General features: G+C 33.0%; 1 protein-coding gene across 1 annotated transcript; it reads left to right on the top strand.

The window, feature by feature from the left end:
• The first annotated feature begins 31 nt into the window (after positions 1–31).
• On the top strand, positions 32–18,793 carry LOC111043663 (zinc finger protein 341). The gene is made up of 16 exons (XM_039422738.1): positions 32–209; positions 615–673; positions 1,262–1,486; positions 1,613–1,734; positions 2,282–2,297; positions 2,348–2,421; positions 2,651–2,770; positions 3,253–3,369; positions 5,581–5,736; positions 7,117–7,218; positions 7,566–7,727; positions 10,220–10,413; positions 11,968–12,229; positions 13,626–13,752; positions 16,088–16,239; positions 16,691–18,793. The coding sequence occupies exons 2-16, from the start codon at positions 643–645 to the stop codon at positions 16,784–16,786; spliced, it is 1,956 nt and encodes a 651-aa protein (XP_039278672.1). The 5' UTR covers positions 32–209; positions 615–642; the 3' UTR covers positions 16,787–18,793.
• Positions 18,794–18,875: the final 82 nt, after the last annotated feature.

Here is an 18,875-nt window from a genome sequence, read left to right as displayed (position 1 = left end):
TGCCAGCCTGAGAGAGATCTGTCGTCTGAAACTGCTGCTGGTGTTCGAGTGCTGTTTCCTGTTTATTTTTTTGGAAAAATCTTGGAATTGAAAATATTGAATATTTTTATAATATTATACTACTTGTACGAGTCTAACAAATAGTATTTAGAATGTTCATGTGATAAATTATCTTATTCAGATTCAAAATTTGAATATTTAATGTTCTGGTTAGTTATCCACTTGGATATTGATAAACATTTTAACCATTGTTGAAAGTTGATGTCACATTCATTGGTGATATTTCAAATATACTCATAATATAACATTTGTAAAATTAAATTCTAAATGTTTCTATTGTTCACAAAGAAACTTTTAGGTGTTTAATATGCTATTAAAATTTAATGAAAGAAATATAACTACTTGATTTGTTGGAATTAGTTTTCTAACGATCGAAACAATTGAACATAACCTAAAGATGTTAGGTGGAGACTGTAGCTTTTGCTTGTACTTATATGATCAAAAGTTACATTATTTCGTGATTAAGCAATCTAAATTATAAATGGTGCAAATCTTTTTTGAGTTCTATTCATCCCAGCATCATTTAAAATAATATTAAATTTTTTGTCACACAGGTAACTAGAACGTTCAAGTTTGGGAACAATGATGGCTAGATCATTATACTGTGTCTCAGGTAACTACTAATCAACTAAATCTTTTCAACTCTTATGCAACATTAATTTAACGGTTGTTTAGTTTTCTCAATCAGTTGTTTGGATTGGTTTTCTCAAACCTTGAGCATCCATTGCGCTATTGCAAAACTTCTCGCTTTTCTTGAGTTCTCTCTTGAAAATATAGCTCATTTTTTTCCAGTTAGGGCGTAACACTAGATAAATTCTCATAAAAATTATAGCATATATTAATGAATAATTTTTTTAAACAACTGAAAATAGAATCTTTGAATGTAGTAGCCTATATTTTGATTTGTTTTAAACAAACTCACTGTGTGTAATACTATGTTATTGTTCAAGTATTAATATTCAGCCTAATAATTATTCTGCTTCAAATTCACTTCATGATTCTGCAGTTTATTCATTCATTATTTTTTTGTCAATCATTTTTATAATCAGCCAATCTATTATCATAAAATGTTATCAATAGAATTCCCATTTATTAAAAGGAATTAGCCTTGAAAGCGTCTTATGTTAAACAACATTATATTTTACATATATATTATTCTAAAAAATCCATTTAAAGGACTAAAATAACATGATTTTTTCAGATATTATGGAAGACAATCAATCAGCGTTTCCGTTTCATACTGTATTGACAACTGATTGTCAAAATGAAAACATTGATTCGGGAATTTCTCTTGCCACAATTGAAGGTACAACTGATTGTCAAAATGAAAACATTGATTCGGGAATTTCTCTTGCCACGATTGAAGATACAAATGATTGTCAAAATGAAAACATTGATTCGGCAATTACTCTTGCTACAATTGAAGGTAATAATAATTATCTATCAAGTGGTTTCTATATCATTACATTGATACTGTATAAAAAGCTTCATTTGCGTTACGTTTTTGAACAGACTTTCTATATTTTCAATTGTGTAATAAAATGTTTGATAGAAGTTTCAGATGACGTTGCTTTTGATGATGATGATGAACAAGACTTCTTTCAATGTGGAAAATGCAAAGAGGCTTTCACATCATTCACAGCATTCCTCTTACATAAAAAGAACACAATACAGGTAATCTATTTGGTTTCATATTTTACTTTATATAATCTCATGCAGAATTGCATTCACGTCTCCTTTTTCATATAGATATACAGGTATTTATAGTGTTGGCCATAGCAATCATGGCAAAAATACAAATTTTCATAGCATTTTGTAGTGGATTGGGTTTGACAGATAGACATTCATGTCCCCCATGATGTTAAATACTGTATTCTCAATCCAAAGTTTTGCTTTGCATCCATAATTTTTGTTCTAGAAAATAGTATTCTCTATATACACCTTGAGGAGTCTTGAAACTTGAGTATTAAACTATTAAATAAACTTGAATAACTGCAGCCATAATTATTTTACAGTTGAACATTTGCGTTTGTGTGAAACGTTCCAACAATTTCTCTTTTTTTATTAGTTTACTATAATTTGAGACTACTTAGAGTGACCGTTACTGCGCTATCAGTTTTGGGCCAATGCCTGTTGCTTTTACCTGGAATGTTTCTATCGTCTATAAATAAATAAATAAACGTCTCTTTTGATTTCATATATTTTTTAATTTGTTATACAGAGAGCAGAAATCAATTCTTAGAAGTAAGCAGTGTGAGTGAACTTCCAAATCAATCTACGGATCTAGTGTTAACTGAGAGTGATATCATTTCATTGGGGATCGATGGAAGTGCATTGGATATGACTGATGGACAATCGTTGGTAAGTGCTATATTAAATGAATGTTATAATTTATTGGGAAAAGTGAGAAAAATGTCAATTTAGCAAACATTAAAATACATTTTTAGTTGCAGTTCAACATTTTTTTTGTAGACGAATCGTTCAATACTGAAATCATGACACAATATGTTTCGTATCATCTTACAACTGATGATGATGCCATAAGCTTTAAAATGATGTTAGTGTATTGACGTTCTTTTATTTTTGTCAGCAGATTCTTGATAGTTGCGCCGAAATAGCATTAATGACCAGTGGATCAAGTCAAATCTGTGACTTACCAACTATATCGTCTGAAGAAGTCACCATTGCCACCTCAGTCACTAATGATGATGTAAGTATGATTCCCATTTATATGATTATTGATCAATGCTCAATTACAATTTATTTTTCGTTTTATATATTATTCAACTAAATGTATTATTAATCATTGAATTATATCATAAAAAATTTCAATTCCAAAAAATATCAAAGCTGTGCACAGAATTGTGTTCAAAACACAAATTACGCTGATAAAAAATTGTAATTTATTAGGTAGGAATGCAAAAACAAGCAGTATTCATGGTAATTTGTGAAGATAATTTTATCATTGTATCAACCCTGTTCTAAGTTGTATGGGGGTTTTCAATTAATAAAACAATATAAAAAAATCTTAAAGCACCCTTTATTTTAAAAAAAAACTTGAATGAAGGGGTTTTTCAAGTATAATGATGCCATTTCTTCACCTGTTATGTATCGCACTATCTCACAGTATTGTGTACCATGATAAAATCGTATAATTTTTCAATTTATAAATCATAATGGTTTCCTTCCCAGATTTTAGATGAATACACCAATATTGGCTCAACCGATGATTCTGTTCAGACCTGCAATCTACCAACCGTAACGTCAGAAAACGTCACAGTTGCCACACCTGATGGAAAAAGCAATGATGTATGTATCTCAATGTTTTACCAACAATTGCACTTTTTTATTAGTTTACTAAAATTTGAAACTAAAATTGACCATCACTGCGCTATCAGTTAACTCAGAGGACAGATAAATCTGAATAGATTAAAATTAAGCGAACGAACTTTCATTTACAGCTTTACTATAATATACTTTTTCTCATATTTATAAATAGAAGAATTTCCAACTCACTAATTATTATTGATCAATACTAACACTAATTTATTTCCGATATACTACGTGAGAGGAACAAACATTTAGCCGCTAATCGCACTTGGCATAATATATTAGAGGAGGAATATACTTCCAACCATTTTTAATTCATTAAAGTAAATTTAAACTTTCTAAACAAGAGTAATACTCTAGACAGAAAGAGTAATTTTTGAGTGTCTGGAACCACCTTGCGAGGCTACTATTCCCTCTAATAGGCTATCATTCAAATAATCATAAGCAGAATTTAATATGAAATAGTGTTTCTTCTCTCAAATATTTAATCACTGACCTTCTATTTCATACAGAGACTCACTCTCCCACCAAGTTATGAATAACTCTTCTTTTTCATACCAAACATACCCAGTTATACTATTCAAGTAATATTGTTTGTTATTGAATACGAATGTACGTTTTTTTTTAGCTGAAATGCTTACACTGAGTTATTATCCTCTCATAGTGAGGATTACAATGATAGAGTGAGACTTTACTGTCCCTCCAATACAATTCAAGCAATATTGTTATCATAAATTTGTGTGTCCCTTCCAGCTGAAATGTCTGAACTGACTGATCTCGGTAAGACAGTAAGGATATCAGATTGAGGCCCGGTTGCACAAAAGCCGTTTAAATTCTAATTGTGGCTAATTTCACAATAACCAATCAGAGAAAACCTTTTTGAAAAGACGGCTTCTCTGATTGGTTCTTGTAAAATTAATCAGGATTAAAATTTAACCGGCTTTTGTGCTACTATCCCACTAATATAATTCAAGCGTTATGTAGTCTGGTATTTGGTTATTAATTGACGTGACGTTTCTTTCCCAGCTGAAATGTATGTACAGACTTATATCTCTTAGTGAGACTCACCATATCAGATTGAGACTTTCTATAATTCAAGCGATATTGATGTCTGGATATGGATTGACGTGTGAGTTACCCTTTCAGCTGAAATCTCCATTCTGACTTATTATCTCTGAGTGGGACTTCCCCTCTCATAGTGAGGCTTACAATGCCAGAGTGATACTTCACTGTCCCACTAATATAATTTAAGCAATATCGTTATTATAAAATTGTATTTTCCTTTCAGCTGAAATGTGTATACTGACTTATAATCTCTTAGGGCCGTTTGCACAGTGACAATTTATACCAAATTTTATTTTAAACTGGATTAAATCACTATCAAGTCTCGTTTGTTATAATGTGTTACATTTTGAGTTTAAGCCACCAGCTGATTAAATTCAGTTTAAGCTTTGACTGTGCAAACGGCCCTTAGTGAGACTTGCCAGATCAGATTGAGACTTGAGGTTATTACCATAGAGAAACAATAGCATAAGTAGATATCCCATGGTATAGGGCGTTTATGTCGCAACTTTTACTGTTATCTCAAGCTGATAATCCAAGTAGTTCTTTCCCGTGAAGCTTTATGACGCTGGTAGTCTCTCATATTGTGCCGTTCATACACTCTTACCTGGTCAAAACAGTAAAAATCGACAGTAATCGGCTTTAGATAACAGTAAAAGTTGCGACATAAACGCCCTATAGCATGGGATATCTACTTACGCTATTGTTCCTCTATGTTATTACACACCCAGCTAAGTTTAGTTAGAAATACATTTTTGGAACACGTAGCCATCCTTTCCTAATATAGAAAGCTACGCTACGCTGGTGTAAACGGGACAGATTGGAGCTTGGATTTAACATTGGAAGATAAGACGGCTACGTCTTCGAATGACGTATTCCTAGCTAAGCGAAGCTGGGTGTGTAAATGACCTTTACCATCCCACTAATATAATTCAAGCGATATTGTTTTTTGTCTTTGTTTATGAATTGTGTGACTTTGCTGTTTCAGCTGAAATTTCTGTACTACATTCAAGTGCAACTTTGATTTTTTCATAGTGAGATTGAGTCTTACTATCCCACTAATATAATTCAAGTGATATTGTTGTCTGGTATTTGGTTATGAGTTGACGTGTAACTTTACTGTTTCAGCTGAAATGTGTGTACTGCGTCAAGTCATTCAAGTGCAACTATGACCTACAGCAACATGTGCGCTCGCACACCGGTGAGAAGCCCTTCCAGTGCGTTATCTGTGGTCGCGCTTTCTCTCAGAAGTCTGCAGTCAAAAAGCACATGGCAACTCACAAGGTATCAGTCATTTCTATACCGGTACTATTTAGGGTCGTTATCTACCAATTTGTTTCAACTATCAAACCCGTTTACTCAATGAATGGTCGTATATATATATTTTTTCAATGAATTTATTTGTCAAAAACAAAATACAAAAAAGCTTCAAAAAAATATATATAGTATATAAGTAATTAATTAAAATAAAATAAGTATATGCTACTGTACTTGAACTAAGATACATACATAAAAATTAAGGAAATGTTAATTTATTCAATTAGAAATAATAACGAAATGATATTATAAATAATAGTTATTAAATGAAAATTTAATTTATGCTTACATGCATAAGTACAGTAGGTGAGGCAAAAACACCGGCAAAAGGATGAAGATTGCTTGTGCGCCAGTGTGAATCGTAAAATCAGCTTAATCAGAGTAATACTGTATATACACTTGAATTTAGCGTATGAAGTGTTCAAACATGTAAATTATAATTTGAAATTGATTATTATATAAAAGTCAACGATTACAGAATATAAAAATCGTTATTTGTCAAACATGTATAAATATTTATCTCTTTCCTGTATAGGGCTACTTGTAATATAAATATAAAGAGAATAAAAATCTCAGTACCCTTTTTTTTAAATATTTTATCACAACATGTTTCGGTCATTTATGCCATTTTCAAGTGATATGAAATTTTGAATACACTAACATATGATCAAAATAAGAATCTTCCAGTAGTATTTATTTATTCAACTCATATTTATGTATAAATATATATGAATAGTATCAAATTGTTTGAAGTTACATACAACTAGTACGTTGGATACAAAATATCAAACTTGATATAACTGACTTGTAAACGAGTAGGCTACTGTGAATGAGGGCACGAAAAAAGTATCGACCAATAAATGTATGATGGAAGGAATGCAGTCGATCTATTTTAGACGTGACGTATGGCACTGGAGAGCCAGGCAGCGAGTTCAAAACACTATGGTCTATTCGCGTTCGCCAAATTTAATGAACTAATTTCCATCCCACCAAATTTGTAATTTAATATTGAATCGAAAAGTAAAATTACAACCTAACATTTTTAGTCGTTACATTAATGCTCTATTAGTATTGCTCTATCTTTGAGCAGGGTTTGTAGTCACACTACCGAGTCGTCAACAACATGGCGCCACTCATTCATTTCCCTTCTCCGCCTCAGACCTCAGAGGGCAACTTTCGAGCGATGTAAAGTATACACTTACTTATCCTCATCCACGTCAAATTCATGTTTCATGTGTGAGTGTTAAAGGTAACTCATACAAAATTGTATTAGTATATTTCAAAAGTACTAATCCTTTACTCAAGTCTCTACTTGATTTAATATTTATTTTCTATTCAATTTTGTAGGTGTGGCCAAAGCATTTATGCTACGTAACAAGTGCCTCTTCCGAAGCTACCAAACATAGCTCTGAGATGCCTCCAAATCCAAGCGAAAGCAACAGCTCACAGGTAACTTGATGTTTGTTTTTATAATGTAGTTAGAAATGACAATAATTACAAAAATTTCTCTCACAAAGAACCTGAGAATCACGGAAGTAAGGTAACTGAAAAACTATTATTTGAAAAACGGGTTCCTGTAGCTGTTATTCTATTACGATAAAGTGTAATCCATCTTATCTCTGGTGAATTATACTTTTCAACCGCTTCTGTCAACTAGTTGAATTTGTTGTAAAAAGCAGGCTATTGTAGCTGTTATTCTCATGCGATAACGTTTAATCCATCCTATCTCTGGTGAATTATACTTTACAACTGCTTCTCTCAACTAGTTGAATTTTTAATAATTATGGTTGTTTCAGGCTTCCGATGAAGATTCGACCAGCCTTGATAGGAATTGTAATGGAAATACAAACGATATTAATGAGGTGGATTTGCTTTTATACCTGTGCCAGTTCTGTACGGAGCGCTTCGAAACTTATGGGCAGTGGAAAAATCACATCAATGAGCACAAAGACGAAAAGGTACCCATTTCAGCTGACAATTATTGTTACTTCTGTATAACCACAGAGAAAAGATAGCATAAGAAGATATCCCATGGTACAGAACGTTCATATTCCAAATTTCAAGCCGATTATTTAAAGTCGACTACTGTTTATTATTACTGTTTTGACCAGGTGAGAGTGTAAGAACGACACAGTATGAGAGACTTCCAGCGTCAAATAGCTTCACGAAAAATAACTATGAAGTCTATCGGCTTGAACAGTGAAATTTGTACATACACCAAATATATAGCCCTATATCATGAAATATCTTCTTATGCTATCTTTTTTCTGTGCTATAACCAGATCAATGACACAAATCATAGAGAAAATGTAACATAATTATGCTATCTTTACTCGAACACACACATCAGACATGACTTAATAAGGTTTTCAAAACATCAGTTTAGTGAAATTTATAAATAATAATTAAACGGGATTCCAAATAGTCCTAATCTGAAATTTAGTTTTTTTAATTAACTAGTGTGTTTGATCGTAATTAGTCTCCTTCAATTAAAGTTCGCAAGCTTGAAGGCAGGATGAATTGAAATCCAGAAGAACTGAGACCCCCTCAAACTTTTTAATAGCTTGCAAACCATTTGGCAACGGTGTGGAGTTGGAAAAGGATAGAGCTATCTGCTTTGTCCAACTACTGACAAGGATAGCAAACCAATGTTAATCAGGTGCTGACTTAACAACAAAAATCTCATAATAGAATTGACGATTTCCTATTTTTGGAACTTTCTAATATCTATACTACTATTCTATACTACGTACGGCTACAGTACCATACTATACGTACTACATGGTGATTTTTTAGTCCTGTTACCCAGTTTTCAATTAATGTATAATACTCTTCAATGTTTGCTTCCATTACGAACTGCTTGTAAATAATCACTTTTGGACAATTAACTTACGACATAGCAGTCAGCTATTTTATAAATAAAAGCTATTAGCTTCTACTCACATTAGTGGAGCGCTCTCGGACACTAGGCCCTTCCTCAACACTCACATTGTGGAGCACTCCACAAGTGTGGGTAGAAGCTAATGGCTTTTATTTATAAATATCAGACTGCTATGTCGTAATTTAAATGTTCAAAAGTGATAATTTATAATACATAAATTCAGTTTTAATAAAAATGTCTAGTGGTATACAAAATACATATTATATATTATTACTCATTTTTTGTGTAGTTGAGAAGTTGATATTGTGGTAATTAGTCATATTGAATGAAAAAGACTAAGAAATTGTCAAAAACCACAGATTTATTGATACTTAGAAAGACCGGTTTCGGTTATTACACCATTGTCGGTCTCTGATATACTTTGTGGTAATAATCTGTGGTTTTTGACAATTTCTTAGTCTTTTTCATTCAACATTACTCATTTCTTAGTTACTTACGATTATTAAAGAATATGCTCGGAATGTTCACCCATTGAAGTTATACAAACTTTGACTTTTTCACCATAACATTAATGTTCTATGGTAAAAGTCATTCTGTTCATAAGACGACCGAAATCCAAACAAAATGTTACACAGCTCAAGGATAATCAATTGGCACTGCCGTAAGTAAAACGATTGAGTAGAACTACTTTATTAGACATAAATTGTCCTTTAAAAAAAATGACATAAATTGTCCTTTACATAAATTGTACTTTATTAGACATTTATTGTCCTTTATTAGACATAAATTACAAGACACTTGCAATTGGGTGAATAAAAAATCTCTTTGGGGTAAACAGGACTGAAAAATCACTATGTACCGAAGAATACATACAAAATGGAAAGTATCAATCCAACCAATGCATTTTGCATGACGCCAAGACTTCAGTGCACCAAGACCATGTCACGTGACTGCGCCATCCTGTTAGAAATTAAAATTACCGCTACTATAGTGAGGTCCACGTTATAATGGCAGTGGAGAAAGATAGGAGAACAACGTTGTCGATCCTCTGTCTTGTCAATGCCTTCTATGGAGGGTAACTGATACCGGTTTATTGATGTAATATTAACTGTTCATTCTATTTATAATAATCAATTATATTTTATCAAGGAAGAAATTATATTTTCAATGATTTCATAATGAATTTTCATAACATAATCAAGATTTATTTACATAGATATTTTGTTAATTATATTTCTACATTGTTAAAAAACAATCTGGCAACAGAGCAAAGCGAGGAAGAGATAACGCTATCCGCTTTGTTGATTGATAGACAAGGATAGCAATTGTTGATTGCTAATTAAACACTGCCATTATAACGTGGACCTCACTATATTACAATGCTAGACTTTATTTCAAAATGGCGGATTTTGGCGTCAGGATACTAGCCGACTTTCCATTCTGTATGTATTCTGTGTCTGTATTAACCTAATTTATACTATCTATCAAAATTTGTAGACCAGTGTTTTGCTGTGCCTGTTCTCTGCCGATCATACTTGATTGTACTATTTGTAATTGGTGTGGCGCTAGGTGTTCAAGTGCATCCAGCCAGGGTGCTTGTCGACGTTCAAGGAGATGACGGAGTTTGTGGAGCACAGCAACGGCCACGAGGCGGAGTCGGGCAGCACCTACAACTGCCACGTGTGTCACAAGGCGTTCGACTCCCTCGACCACATCGTTCGGCACCAGTTGACGCACAGTCTGCCCTCGCAGGCCGCAGCCAAGTCAGTAGACCACAATCAACTGCCGATATTGATTATAGCATTTCCAATAACTATCCAGTATGTTGAATAGTTTCAATAATACAAAACACAAGTATCAATGGAATCATCATCAGTTGTATTAAAAACTAATCCTGTGTTGCATATTTATACTTTTTCACTAATTAAGTCAAACTTTGATTTAAAAAACACTTATAAAGTGAAAATGAACTTACTATTATTAGTGACGATCGTTTCGACCTGGTGTGGGTCATCATCAGGCTGTAGAAACTTGCTCTAATTTAAAGGGTATGTATCACATAAGAAACTTTCTCTAATTTCAAGGTTATGAGTCACATAAGAAACTTACTCTAATATCAATGGTATGTGTCACATAAGAAACTCACTCTAATATCAATGGTATGTGTCACATAAGAAACTTACTCTAATTTCAAGGTTATGTTTCACATAAGAAACTTACTCTAATATCAAGGTTATGTTTCACATAAGAAACTTACTCTAATTTCAAGGTTATGTTTCACATAAGAAACTTACTCTAATATCAATGGTATGTGTCACATAAGAAACTCACTCTAATGTCAATGGTATGTGTCACATAAGAAACTTGCTCTAATTACAAGGTTATGTATCACATAAGAAACTTACTCTAATATACAGGTTATGTGTCACATAAGAAAGTTGCTGTAATTACAAGGGTATGTGTCACATAAGAAACTTACTCTAATATCAAGGTTATGTGTCACATCTATACATGTTGTGTCACAACATGTGTCACATAACCTTGATATTAGAATGAGTTTCTTAAGCCTGATGACCCACACAAGGTCGAAACGATCTTCACTACTAATAGTAAGTGCTATTCAATTAAAAACTATTCAACTAGAAATTACAACATATTGTGTTATTATTTCATTACTATAAAGACCAAGCCAAATGAAGCGTTTTTCAGGCGTTTTTGCACTGTTGGCGGACGATTCGGCAGGACAGGAAGCTCTCCGATTGGCTGATTATCAGCTGATTGAATTGGCGTTCGACAATCAACCGTTCATTATGTTGCCATTTCAAATTGAATATAGTTTTTAATACAACTGATGATGATTTCATTGAGTCGGCTCACTCATAATAATTTCATTTGAACCGTTATACGGGTCACTAGCATTTTTACTTTCCTTCGATCAAATTTATACCTAAAATAGTCATTGATAAGCTCTATCAACTGCCACAAGTCCCACATCAGTAAAAATTTCAGGAGCTTCGCCCCATCTATGCAAGGTTTGATTTTAGATTCCCAATTAACAGGCTTCAGATTCAATTTGAACGAAAAATTTTAAGTGGAGAAGATTGAGCATGAAAATATCTACAAGTAATATTCAGTAACATTTACTATTACTACATTCACCTAAATTTGAAAATAAGCTCGAAATTCGAGAAAATGTGATTATTTAATTGCAAAGTGTTGGCAACTGTTGATTCTATTAAATCAATCAGTTCGACTATGTGTGAAAGGAACAATCTCCCCCATACTAGCCTACAGTTTGTATAAATTGTCGGTTGCAGAAAGGTGAAATGCAAAACGTGCAAGTCGACGTTCAGAAACGTGGAGAGCCTGAAACAGCACCAGGACATGGAGAGTCACCGCTACACGTGCTCCAAGTGCGGCAAGCAGTTCAAGACCCAGCGCTACCTCAAGAACCACCAGCTGGTGCACCTCACCTCTGCCGACTTCTCCTGTCCCCACTGTCCGCAGGCCTTCAAGAAGAAGGTCTACCTCACCAATCACCTGCGCACTCACTCCGAAGACAAGCGCTACAACTGTTCGGTCAGTACTACATTTATATTTTGTATAAACTAATTTGAGACTTGGAGAAAATATCAGCCTGACTATGGTTACAGCCATTTTGAAAAGTTCAGTTGTAGTCTTGGAAAACCAGGTACGTAGGTTTTCAGCCATGATATTCTTCTTCTTTCTGGTCCTCTTCTGTCTTAGATATTTCCATGGAGAACCATATTTTTCTTCATTCCTCATAATATGGCCGAAATATGCAAGCTTCCTGCTCTTTGATGGTATTCATCTCTTCCAAATCCTTATTCATTCACTCCAATACAGCTTTGTTGGTGACTCTGTGCATCCATGAAATTTTGCACAATTTGGCTGGCAACACGGATATTTCCTCAAAATTCTAACTCATTTTATACAGACTATAATTATTAATTTATTCATCAGCACAAAACAAGGAACATAGTTGAATTTCTCTTCTTCTATCTTCTGATCAATAGAAAAATCATGTAGCCTAACTATCAGGTAAACTATTTAACATTGTAAACATTCTTAATTTCATTTTGAAACCCTAAAACGAGCATACAAAACTAGAAGGGGCACCAAAATCAATAGATTAATAGGTAGTATAGTTAGATCCACGTTATAATGACACTAGAGAATGATAGGAGAACAACGTTGCTGATCCTCAGTCTTGTCAGCGCCTTCTATAAACGGTAGCTGATACAGGTTTATTGATGAAATATTAACTGTTCCTTCTCGTTCAAAATAATCAATTATATTTTATTGAGGAATAAATTATATTTTTCATAATTAAGATGAAATATTTTGTTAATTATTAATTCTACATTGTTCAAAGACGACCTGGCAACAGAGCTATCCGCATTGTTGAATGATGGACAAGGATAGCAATACCATTGCTAATGAAACACTGCCATTATAACGTGGACCTTACTATAGATGTGCTACACCTTCCGCTACTAAATCTTTTCTTTTTGATCGCCAATTGTTATTGAATTACAACTTTCCCACTCGGAAGAGTTGACTTTAAATTTCTCACCTTCTATTGAAGAAGATTGTTTCGTATCAACATTTTTCAATGTTTTACAATTTCAAGAGTTCAGTGAAGGTAATTTTGTTGTTTATTTTGGTCTTTCAAAATTCTTGTCTGTGTTTGCTCAATGAATTGGACACGAATTTTATAAAGTGGATAAATATAACCTTCTTTCTGGACTAGTATATGAATCGAAATTCGAGGGAGGAACAGTTTTGTTCTGTGCCTGTGGACCTCCTCCAATTTTTTATGAATAATTTATTGTGAATCTTGAATCAATAAATAAATTAAATCCTAATTTAAATTATTCTTATAAATCACATTATTTATTAACTAAATACTATTAGTATAATATTTTCATAACTGTTTCCTGTATTGTTTCAGCAATGTTCGTCCTCTTTCTATCGCAAGGACTTGTTGCAGCGACACCTCCTCACTCATGAGAGTACGAAAAAGTTCAAATGTCCATTCAAAAACATTCATAACTGTGATAGAGAATTCAATCGATCTGGTGAGTTGATATTTCCAAAAATAAATTGATGTAAAACACGTCTATTTATCCCTTTTCTCCACTATGTTGTATTTATATTTTAGCTATTTTTTTATTTAATGTATTGACAATCACTAATCATTATTTTCTTCCTTTTCTTTATCCGGAGCTACAGCCCTAGGTGAGCCCTGGCCTCCTTCACAACACGCCTCCATTCTTCTCTGTTCATGGATCTTTCTTTCCATCCTCTCACCCCATCTTTCTCATCACCTGGTCCACCCACCTGTTCCTTGGCCTACCTTTTTTTCGTCTGCTGTGCAACTTGCTATTAAATACTAATTTGGCATTCTAGCCTCACTCATCCTCATCACATGCCCCAACCACCTTATTCGTTGGACCTTATCGAAACATAACTATATTTTCTTCTTTTATTAATGTTTCTATTTCTTCATTCTTTCTTATTCGCCATTGCTGCTCATTAACCTGAACGGGACCGTAAATTCTTCTTAGTATGGATCTTTCAAAGACTTTCAAAGATGTTTAATGCATTTTCGTCAGCCATATTCATCACCCAAGTTTCCGCCGCCTATATTGCCACTGGACGTACCAATGTTTTCTATATCGTTATCTTGGTGCTCCTAAATTCAGAAACGTATTATGAGTGGGAACAGAGCATACTATATAAATAAGAGACTAATGACATCAAAAGTATTAGGTAAAAATAGTAAAATGAGGCTTTACAAAACTCTGATCAGACCTATTGTATGCTATGGTTCTGAGTCATGGACAATGACTAAGAAAGACGAAGAGGCATTGAGGGTATTTGAGAGAGGAATTGTGAGGAAAATTTTTGGTGCGGTAAGGGTAGCAGCGGATACATGGAGGAGAAGGAGCAATGCAGAGGTGGAGGAAGCACTGCAGGGTGAGAATATTGTTAGATTTGTCAAGGCCCAGAGAATAAGATGGCTTGGCCATGTGTGGAGAATGGATAATGAGAGGCTTCCAAGAGCGACACTGAATGGAAAAATAGATGGACCTAGAAGGAGAGGTCGTCCAAGAAAGAGATGGATAGATGGTGTGAAGGAGGACCTTAGAGTGATGGGAGTGAGAAACTGGAGAGAGTTGTGTCAGGATCGACCGAGATGGAGGAGAATCGTGGCGGAGGCCAAGGCCCACAGAGGGCTGTAGCGCCATAGGGTATGGTATGGTATCTTGGTGCTCCTGCCGACCAACTTACTTTTGAATAATCTGACATTGGCATAGTAGGCCTTTTAGCTGCTTGAATCCATTTTCTTATATAAGCATTATAACCTGTGGCATTTATTGGGCATCCTAGATACTTTAAGTTCTCTATACCTGCAGACTTTTTGTTATTCAAGTAGATATTTCTTGGTACTCTGGACTTGACTGCTGACACACACTAATATTAACTTTTGTTCTCATTCACAACCAGTCACTAATCAGTTTTACAATATAATATGATTGGGAGAAGACAACAAGCATAAAACTGTCTTTCTCTCAGGTTTTGATGAATAAAAGTTTCAAAAAAAGAATGAGGCTGTGATTCCACTTTTCACTTTTCCTCATATATTTAAGATTTTTCGTAAGTTATATTTTTTTTCACTGTTCAGAAGCAATATTATTTCTTAGACATTAAAGGGAGAGAGAATTTTCTGTATTCTCTGTACTTGAATACAATTTCCAATCTCTAGCAAACAAAATTATATTTTGTTTGTTATCAAATTTTTGTTATTCAACAAAATGATAATAATATAAATCAATCCCGAGTACAGTATTAATAATCTGAACCGATTAATACGCCTTTCGGGGTTAATCTTTACTTTTTACTTTTTACTTTCAATACCGACATGCACTCATCAATTTTAAATGTAAGAACAATTTGTTCACTTGCAGCAGAGCTCAATAGTGTTGAAGGTTGGTTCAATAAAACTTGAGAACGCTGTAGTGTGAAACATAATTATCTTGTGTACTTGTTAAAGTGCTGAAGTAATAGTTTTTAATTTCAAAATTAATGTCTGCATTTCGGCATTGAATTAAAAAATCGAAAGTTTTCTTGCAGTACAATAAATCAATACATTATCATCATTAATCTTCATTAAATTTGTTGTTGAGCGTCAGTTTATTATTCATAAGAATTATCTGGTAATAAATGTAAATGACAAATACCATATAATAATAATATAGTTATTTGTAGCTGTATGGTTAATTATAGGTATTTTTCACTGTAAATGAATTGTTATTGATCAATGAAAAAAATCAATTATCAACGTGGGTATGTGTACGACCGTTATTCATAATTTGGCTCACGTTCATCCTGATCTTTTTTCATTTGCAGATAAACTGAAAGCTCACATACTGACTCATTGTTCAAAAGAGATCCACAAGTGTTCCAAATGCGATAAAAGTTTCCTGAAACCGGCCCTGCTCAGACAACATAAGAAATCGTGTAATGGTAGTGGATTGAAAATTATCTGCCCCCCTCCAAAAGTAAGTTTTAAAAATTTGAGTTTTAAAATAATTTTGTTGTACTTTATCAAAAGACATTCAACATTAATTAAAATCAATAAATTATTTAATAATTATTTATCTTTTTTAAGATTTCATTATTGCATTCAATTGAATTGTTGAAAAGTCTTCAGAGTCGACTATACTCTCTACTCGTGTAGTCCTGCTACAGTTTTTTGTGAATATGAAGGATCCTTTAGTCAAGCTCTTTCCAAATAAGGTAGCTACTATAAGGCATGAAATTGGGAGGTGGTTTTATTGAATGATCGCAATTTTTCAGTGCGATAATCATTGAAAATTATCATCACTCCAATAAAAATTATTATTAATCTCCTAAAACTTCTTCTATTGACGTTGATAATAAACTATAAGACTTTAATCATGATACACTCAATATAGTAGAGAAAACTGATCTCTTAAATTGAATTCACAGGTCGTAACAGAAGAGTCCAATCAAGTAACAGACGAAACATCAACGATTGAAGTGTTTGTCTTGGCCACCGACACTCGCAGATCCAAACGAAAGTGAACCGCTGGTTAGTTTTCCTAAGACGGTCGTATTTAAAGACTATCTAAACTAAGTTACTATTGAAATTTTAAACTAAGTTTCTATCTAGATTCTAAACTAAGTCTCTACAGTCTATACTACTCATCAGTGTATAGATCTATTTTGCAATAAATGCGTAATTATTGTGTGTCAATTGCCTTATGATGATTTACTTAGAGTATGAGTATTACTTAAGAATAATTACTAAGATTAAGATCTCACCAAAGTGCCTTACTATTTCTATCATTGTTATACCTTAGCTTATTCAAGTTTGCCTTAGCTAGTAAGCTTATTTAAGCCTAACTGACTTTTATTTGTATGTTTTTGTTGTGTACTTTTATATTCCTATAAATCAGTTTGTAATTTGTGAAAGTGAAGACCTAAGAGATATAATTCTATTTCGTAATCTTATCTACATAAGGGAGAGGAATAGCACAATATATCCTTATTCTTTCTCTCCCTATCATTCAATTATTTCCTTTCTTTGTGAAAATGAAATAAAGAATTAGCTATTACTTGAGAAAGAAAGCAGTTGTCAGGATTACGTGCCGCAGCGTCACATAATCATTACAATGATTAATTACAATGATAAATTGAAATCTACTAGGAATTAGTGAGAATTCTAATTACAATAAATTTATTGTCTCTTCACAAGAAGTATCGCATGCTTTTGGATGAACTAGTTTGGCCAACCTAACATGTTTCACCTCCATTTTTCGAAGATTCATTCCGCCCTGTTAACTGGTAGTTATTCCCATCATTTTGGGAAGAATATCCTCACCACACATTTGATTATGTCTACTTTCATCACCGTGCCAAAACTATCAGTCATCACACACATTCATAGCTGTTTTGCAAGAATTCGCAATTTAAGGAGCTTATTAGCTTGCTAAGTTCATCATATCTGTGCGTAAATATATTCTGCCATCATAAAAAGGAACTAATTTGCAAGGGTTTTATGGAAAAAGTAGATAATTTGACAAGGAATTCAGTAAGGAGCATTTGAAGGGAGGTCTCAACAACAAACTGAGCTAATTCGATCAGTGAAGGATCGCTGCAATCAATGATATAGTTATCATTGCAATTTTCAAGTCACTAAATTCAAATTTCCATATCATTTCTTGGATATAGCTAGTTCTGTCCTATCATTTTGTGGTGAGACTGATCTACTATAGTCTTCGTAAAGTTAAGGATGATAGTAACTAAATTGAAAATTTAAGGATATACATTCTTATATTTCCTCTAATAGTGTCAGAATCAAATACGGTTAGGGTGTTAACTATAGCCGACTTTTCAAATCTTGCTGGGCTATTTCTGAGCCTAAAGACGACAGAAATTGATGTAGTCATTCATTTTAAGATTTTACAATTATTATCAATTTTAAAAATTGTAAATTTTATTATCAATTTTAATTTCATTCATTTTAAGATTTTACAATATTATTTATTAATTATTTCAATTTTAATTTATATAATATAATTATAGCATTGTAAGCTATAAGACTTATATTGCTATATTCTTATTACTTTAAGACTTATTATTGATCTTTCCAATTTTGTATACATACGAAAATCATAGTTTGTTTTTTTCCAAAATTAGTTTTAATCTTAGTTCAGTCAATAGTCTAAGATGAAATTTATTTGTATAGATGAACAATCTTACTTGCTTTCCGTGAATTTTACATGGAATTGAACTTGTGGTAGAATGAGCTTCCATCCTGTGATGTTGATTTCATAAATATTTCTGTGATATGTATTGATAACTCAAATTCCAAATCTTGTCATTTAGGCCTACTATCAAGAATTTACTTCTGTTATGTGTTGGCTACATTTAAACTGTAATATTATATTCCAAATGAAACATTTGATATTTTTTTAGATTTAGTTGTAATTTATTTGATGCTCAAGGCAGTTATGAGAATTGTTTTCCATATATTAAAAGCAATAATAATTAATTCATTCATGTTTGATAATAAATCAATAATTTTTATGAATAACTGTGTCGTGTATTGCTTTCAGATCAAGTTAAGATTGTCAACGACTTTAAATTTCTCCTTTTGATCAAGTGGAAA

The sequence above is a fragment of the Nilaparvata lugens genome, chromosome 3 (genome assembly GCF_014356525.2).
Source record: "Nilaparvata lugens isolate BPH chromosome 3, ASM1435652v1, whole genome shotgun sequence".
Classification (NCBI taxonomy): Eukaryota; Metazoa; Arthropoda; class Insecta; order Hemiptera; family Delphacidae; genus Nilaparvata; species Nilaparvata lugens.
This window is presented reverse-complemented; position numbering and strand designations above follow the sequence as displayed.